The sequence below is a fragment of the Nymphalis io genome, chromosome 4, assembly GCF_905147045.1.
Source record: "Nymphalis io chromosome 4, ilAglIoxx1.1, whole genome shotgun sequence".
In the NCBI taxonomy this organism is placed as follows: domain Eukaryota; kingdom Metazoa; phylum Arthropoda; class Insecta; order Lepidoptera; family Nymphalidae; genus Nymphalis; species Nymphalis io.
In genome coordinates this window covers 8,061,026-8,067,882 of record NC_065891.1, presented here as the reverse complement: position 1 = coordinate 8,067,882, position 6,857 = coordinate 8,061,026, and the positions used below count along the sequence as shown (strand labels likewise).

At 32.4% G+C, this 6,857-nt stretch overlaps 2 protein-coding genes across 2 annotated transcripts; one reads left to right on the top strand and one right to left on the bottom strand.

Moving 5' to 3' along the window:
- LOC126768212 (ribose-5-phosphate isomerase) lies at nt 1-1,761 on the top strand. The gene has a single exon (XM_050486182.1). It carries the CDS (start codon nt 198-200, stop codon nt 993-995), a length of 798 nt encoding a protein of 265 aa, XP_050342139.1. The 5' UTR covers nt 1-197; the 3' UTR covers nt 996-1,761.
- A 327-nt stretch (nt 1,762-2,088) lies between these two features.
- On the bottom strand, nt 2,089-3,889 carry LOC126768224 (uncharacterized). Its single transcript, XM_050486196.1, has 3 exons — nt 3,695-3,889; nt 3,224-3,596; nt 2,089-3,077 (listed from the first exon to the last, which is right to left on the bottom strand). The coding sequence occupies exons 1-3, from the start codon at nt 3,695-3,697 to the stop codon at nt 2,914-2,916; spliced, it is 540 nt and encodes a 179-aa protein (XP_050342153.1). The 5' UTR covers nt 3,698-3,889; the 3' UTR covers nt 2,089-2,913.
- Between the last annotated feature and the right edge of the window lie 2,968 nt (nt 3,890-6,857).

Here is a 6,857-nt window from a genome sequence, read left to right as displayed (position 1 = left end):
TTAAGTGAGAACTTGAGTAGAGCCGTGACGAGTAATGACTGACGACCGTGTTTACATTGACATTTGACATTTCATATGGCTGTTTACATTCTACAACAAAATGTGGTATATAACCTACAAATCCACATATTAACAAGTAAGATCTAGACTGCCAATCTAAAAATAAACGGACAAACTTACATCTTGCATTGCATTGGATGTTGAACTCGAATTTAGTCCCAAACCTATTACGCATACGGCATTTTGTTAGCGCTAGTATTTATCATCGTCAATATTTCTGTGTAAAACGAATCATGTCTTTAGAACAAGCAAAACAAGTAGCAGCTTATCGAGCAGTCGACGAATTTGTCCAGAACAATAGCATTTTTGGCGTAGGAAGTGGATCAACAGTAGTGTATGCGGTACAACGTTTAGCAGAGCGTGTGGAAACTGAAAACCTTAAAGTTGTATGCATTCCTACATCATTTCAAGCAAAACAGTTAATAATTAAACATAATCTAGTGTTGGGAGAACTTGATACAAATCCTGAGATAGACGTTACTATAGATGGTGCCGATGAAGTTGATTCAAATTTGACCTTGATTAAAGGTGGTGGAGGTTGTTTATTACAGGAAAAAATTGTAGCATCATGTTCTAAAAAACTGATTGTAATAGCCGATTACACAAAAGACTCCAAAAAATTAGGTGATAGATATAAAAAAGGCATACCCATTGAAGTTGTTCCTATGGCTTATGTTCCTATTAAAAACAAAATTATTTCATTATTTGGAGGAGATATTAAATTAAGAAGTGCTGTTGCAAAGGCAGGGCCTGTAGTAACGGACAATGGAAATTTCATTTTAGACTGGATTTTTGCTGATCAAGATTTGGACTGGGAAAAAGTAAATAATGCAATTAAAATGATCCCAGGAGTTGTAGAAACTGGATTGTTTGTCAAAATGTGCTGTAAAGCATACTTCGGGCAGCCTGAAGGCACAGTAAAGGAAACCAACTGAACTAAATATAACTCTACTTTATAAAATTACTAATGAATCTATAGCTTAAGCAATGTTTTAATGTAAGAAGATTAAATTTTTTTATATTATCAACTGGGTTAATAATTGTTTTCTCCATTTAGTATTCTGTAAAACAAGCTCACAATTTTTTCTGTGGCATAAAAATGAATTTACTATTTTTGTAGTTGTAGTTGTGTACTGTATGTGCGTTTTATATATAAGTATATACCTCAATAAGCACAAATCATTTAATAGGTTTCATTAACTAGATTAAAAATCTCAACTTAAATGATCAAATATGATTGTAAAATGATTTTAATTAAAATTGTTACTTCTCATAAACTTGATCAAATTTTTCAATAATTATATTTATCTAATTGTGAATTCCTAAATATCAGTTAGCCTATAAGTCAATTGCAATATCTATCTAAATTAGAAAGTCCTGTCACATATGAAAAGTATGTAATATGAATTCAAATTTTAATAATACTCAACAATTTTAAATTTTAAACAAAATGAATTGTGTTGAGAGTTGAGTGTGTGTGTGTGAGAAAATAATCCAGTTTTATCAATCAAACTCAAAATCTTGTGTCCTCAAACTTATCGTTAGCCATGACTACTTTATCATATTCATTTTAATTATAAAAACAAAATATATTTTTTACAAACATCGAAAAAAATTAAATAAAAAAAGAGTGATTCTTATTATACTTTAAGTGATGAGCTTATTGCAATAATTAATATGCAAATAAACTTATTAATTTTCGTATGGGATTTTATTTTTAAGGTACCAAAATTTTGTTTATACCAAAGATGTACCCTTGATATCATAAATGTAAAATATGAAGTCAGCAATTCTTGAACTACATTTTCATGTTCTTAATTTGTGTTAATTATTCATCTCCTGCTTGACTCAATAGGGGAAAAACATTGTGGGAAAACAAAAAAATCTGCCACATGTGTATCCACCAACCTGCATTGGAGCAGCATGGTGAAATAATCTAGAAACCTCTCCTCAAAGGAGGAGGAGGATCTCCTCACTTAGACCAGCTTTGGGACATTAACAGGCTGTTAGTTTATAACTATGCACCTATTAGTAAAACTACACTTTAAGTCATTCATAACTTTAATTAAAATAGACTTTTTATAATATAATTAAAAATTTCAAGTTTTATAGGCTTTTATTTTATAATAGTAAAATACTTTGAAATTGAGTTTTACAATATCAGTCATATGTCCAGGATATGACTAGACAACAGTTTGGTGCAGTGATAGATTCTTAAACAATACAGACTTAATATTAGATTAATAACCACAGAGCACAGGAAATTCTTGTAAAAAGAAGTAATTATGTTGATCTGATGAAAAATCTTAAAAAGGAAGCAATACTATCAGAAATAATATTAATAAATATAAGTTCAAACAGTTTCACTGCTAAGCTGATCTACTAAAACTATGACAGATGCGGAACCAAAACAAACATATATTTTAGAATATATCAGCGTGATGAATTTCTAACAGTCTGTGTCCGAAACCGGCGTCGCACCACATTAGTTCGGAACATAATAATATTTAATGTTAGGTTTTTTTTAATTACAAATATAGAAAAAAGATATGGAGGAATTATTTTTTAAAATAAGAATGCTACAAATTTTATTATTTTAACTTGTTTAGATATGAATTCAGGTAAACGGCAGTGAAAATGTTAATTTTAATACCAATACATATACTGTTGCAGATCATATTCATTTAAAGCCAGGATATTACGCTACACTTCATCTGTTATTAGTAGGATATATCGCTTATTGAGTTATACTTATAAACTATTTTTATAACATAAAATACATAATAACAGATCCATTTTGTGCAAGAAAATTAAGCATATTATATTAATTGATCTTGAAAAATCTATAAATTATTAATAGAGGCTAGTTTTCTTCATTATTCTTAAAAATTCTTCTTGGTTTATTTCACCATCACCATCTCTATCAGCTTCATCAATCATTTCATGCAATTCCTCGTCGGTTAATGTCTCACCTAATTCCCGTGCCACTCGTTTTAGATTCTTAAATGAAATTTTACCTAAAAATAATTAAATATTTTGAATAGATAGCGTTATAATATTACAAAGCATCAAACACTAGATTAGCTTTAGTTTATTTTTTAAAATATTTGCAGATTTGAGCTTATAAAATGTAAGAATGTAGTATGAAATAAATTCTACATACCTGTTTCATCATCATCAAATAATTTAAAAGCTTTCATAATCTCTTCTTTTGTATCCTTTTCTGCCATTTTCACAGTCATTAAATCCATAAAATCTTCAAATGAAACTTTTCCATCACCTTTATCAATTTCTGCAATCATTTTCTTGATCTCTTCTTTTTTAGGTTCAAACCCAAGAGCTCTAATAGCGACCTTCAGCTCCTTCGTGTCAATTTTGCCTGTATTTTCAGTGTCAAATAAATCAAAAGCTTCTTTTATATCTCTTTTTTGCTCTTCCGACAGTTCGAACTTAGGCCCCGATTTCTTACGCACTCCACCGGGCTGGGCATTGTTGGAATTCACGTTCTTTTTTTGGGAACTAGTAACAGCAGTTGTCTGAAACATGTTGTGACAAGTTAAGGTAGAAATAAATACTAAAACATACCTTTTACTTAAGCTTATATTAATCGATATTCCTAACGAATTGTACAAACCATTATTCAGACAGTTAATATGAGTTGTTGCACTGAATATTATTTCAAATGTTATTTTAATTGAATCAAACAAATTACACCCACAATTTTTCAGAATGCTTAATATTACAATATATTCAAAACAATAATAATTCGTAATCTCGCGCAAGTGTCAAATTGTCAACATTCGTCACAATAATCTGCTGTCGTAGACAGAGAAACTAATAGTTATGTAGTTAGTTTCTCTGTCTCTCTACGTCTGCTGTCAAATTATTAATGTCATGAACTTAAATTATTGTCGAGCACACCACAGACCAAATATAATTAGTAATATAAAAGAATAATAATTATTATTAAATTATATAATAATTATTATTATTATAGTAGAGGGAGCCCAATAGGGGACTTTGGGATTTATTCAAGCGTGGCAGATTAACAAAGTGGGAAATACCTTACACCCAGTTGAGTGCCTCCAGCAGTACATTTTGGCTATACAGACCCTTATAATAGTGACCGGATATATGAGGCACAGGAGCACCAGCTTTAAGTGCTTAAGTGTAATATTGCTTGCTTCTAAAATCTGGGTCATTACCGAAACAATTTTACATAAGCCCCCACTGACATTTATTGGCCCGAACGGAGAATTTAACACAGAACCTGTATGATTGATCCCATTTAAAATAACTATTAAACCAAATGAACTATTGAATAATAATCATACTAACAATATAAGTTTTTTTTTACTTTTTCCGGATTCACACAAAAACTACTAATTTGATTCATATATAAATATTATACTATGACAGATTTTATAGGTATTTTAGAATGGAAATACACTACAGTTTATGTTGTATGTTTCGAGATACCTGTCCTATACGCTGTCCAATTCAAGCTAAATTAAATTTTTCCAGAGGCAAAATACTAAATCTCTTCGTCGTGATACTCTTGTCAGAGCGGTTGTGTCGCCATGAAGTATTATGAATTATTCGGTGCAGATGTTATTCGCCTCACGAGCCTTCGCCATATGTCCCTGTTAGTGGTGCGCCTGGTGCATTCATGCAAATACCGCCAACAGTTGTTTTTATTTGGTCGGTCCATCCAAATACTAAATACCAGAGATAAAACGCTTTGCATGTGAGATTTGTAGATCACAAAAATGGGTACAGAAAAGTTCATGGCATCTTTGGTATAATTCTTTCTCCCTTTTCGTTTAAAAACAAAAAAAAAAGATTATAAATGTTATAATTCGATTGAATTGTTATATCAGTTATTCATAATGAGAATATAATATATAGTTAGGAGACTCGTTGATACATACCACAATGTTGTTAAGAAAAGCGGGCAAGTGCGAGTCGGACTCGCACATTGAAGGTTCCATACCTCCACACAATACCGAAAGATTACTAGGATATTTTAAGATTTAAGCTTTTCATAGGTATTCCTTTTTGATGTGATTTGCACTAGTAGATAAGTAGAGCTCAGCTTATCGTTAGAGAAAAATACAGGTTGACATATAGGTGAATCAGATGCGAGAAAAAGGTTTTTTTTTTTTAAATCCACGCAGACAAAGTCACCGCCATTCTTTTCGTGATGTAACTACAAATTTACGGTTTTGCGGATTGTCCCCTTTACTTATGCTATAAGACATTGCTTCTTCTCAAATTTCACGATTCTAGGTCAACGGGAAGTACCCTATAGGTTTTGATTTTCAGTAAGAGTGATATGATGATACGCGGTATAAGCGGCCGTATCATTTGCGTTGACTTAGAAATTTGATTTTATCACAGCTCCAAGGGACAGCAGATTTGAATATTTGATATCAATTTAAACTTTATACCTCTATGCGTTCCTGAGAAAAAGGCTCTTGACAGACAGACAAACAAACGAACAACGATCACTTCGTTCTTTTTTCTTTAAAGGTACGGAACCTTAAAAAAACGCGCCCTTATTTAAAACCGCCATTTGGTGAGTGGACTGAAAGGTAAAGTAATTAATTAATTATTGGCGCGACATGTGATTTGTTGAATGTGTTCAAATGTGTTCAAATGTCTTGAACCTTTACAATTGCGTCGCGAGATAGCAGCACTGAGCACTTTCTATCGTCTGTATCACGGCGAGTGCTCTGAGGAATTATTCTCTCTAATTCCTGCTTCCTCCTTCCTTCTTAAGTCCACGCGAGCTGGTTCTCCGATGTCACCGCCTAACTGTGACATCAATTCCATCGCGCACAAAGAAATTTGGCAACTCCTTTCTTTGTCGCACTACCAAAAAATGGAATTCCTTACCAGCTCACGTGTTCCCCTCCTCTTACAACCCGGGTTCCTTCAAACGAGGCGTGAAGAGGCATCTTGCGGGCCGGCAAGGCGAAGGCGGCTAGAACTAGTGCAGAACGTTTTTCCCGTCTGTAATGGCCGTCGTCGCGTTTGGACTCTACTACCACTTACCATCAGGTGGAGTAGAGTCATTTGCCAACCCGGGGCATATAAAAAAAATGTTATTCGGATTTTTAAGAGTAATTGAGTAAGTTATTTATATCAATTTGTACGATTTGAGGTTCTATTTTTAAAAAGCCCAGTCCAAGGTTTTTGTAAAATTAGTTTCACTTCTATATGCTAAATATATATAAAAATATAGTAGACTGTTTTAATTTAATAATATATACATATAAATAAAATTGAAGTGTCTGTCTGTGATTTCAAAATAACTGCCCCTTTTAAAGTTAAATATGGTTATTACAATTTACCAAAACCATAACAATTATTTTTTTTATTTTTGTCTATGTTTGTCCAGGCTGATCTAGGAAACGGCTGATCTAGTGATCGCCCCCGTCCTTAGACATTGTCAATGTAAGAAATATTAACCATTCCTTACATTGTTCCTGTAGTTACACTGGCTTACTCATTCATCCTTCAAACCGGAACGCAACCATACTAAATACTGATTTTAGCTGTAGAATATCTGATGAGTGGGTGGTACCTATCCAGACGGGCTTCAAGGACGAATAGAATAAAAAAAATTGGTACGCTTACTTATTTACAGTATTAACTATATCTAACGGCGTGGGTAGATGGCGGGGTATTTAATAACATAATCGTGGATCGGAATATTAGTTAGGGATTCACAGTAAGTTCACTGGTGATTATTAAAAAAATAATCATCAATCTAAAAATAAAAATACCTTTTT

Coding starts and splice junctions, on each gene's coding strand:
- LOC126768212 (XM_050486182.1), top strand. CDS start 198: ATGTTGAACTCGAATTTAGTCCCAAACCTATTACGCATACGGCATTTT.
- LOC126768224 (XM_050486196.1), bottom strand. Junction 3,078..3,223: donor ATTTGATGATGATGAAACAG/GTATGTAGAATT, acceptor AATTATTTTTAG/GTAAAATTTCATTTAAGAAT.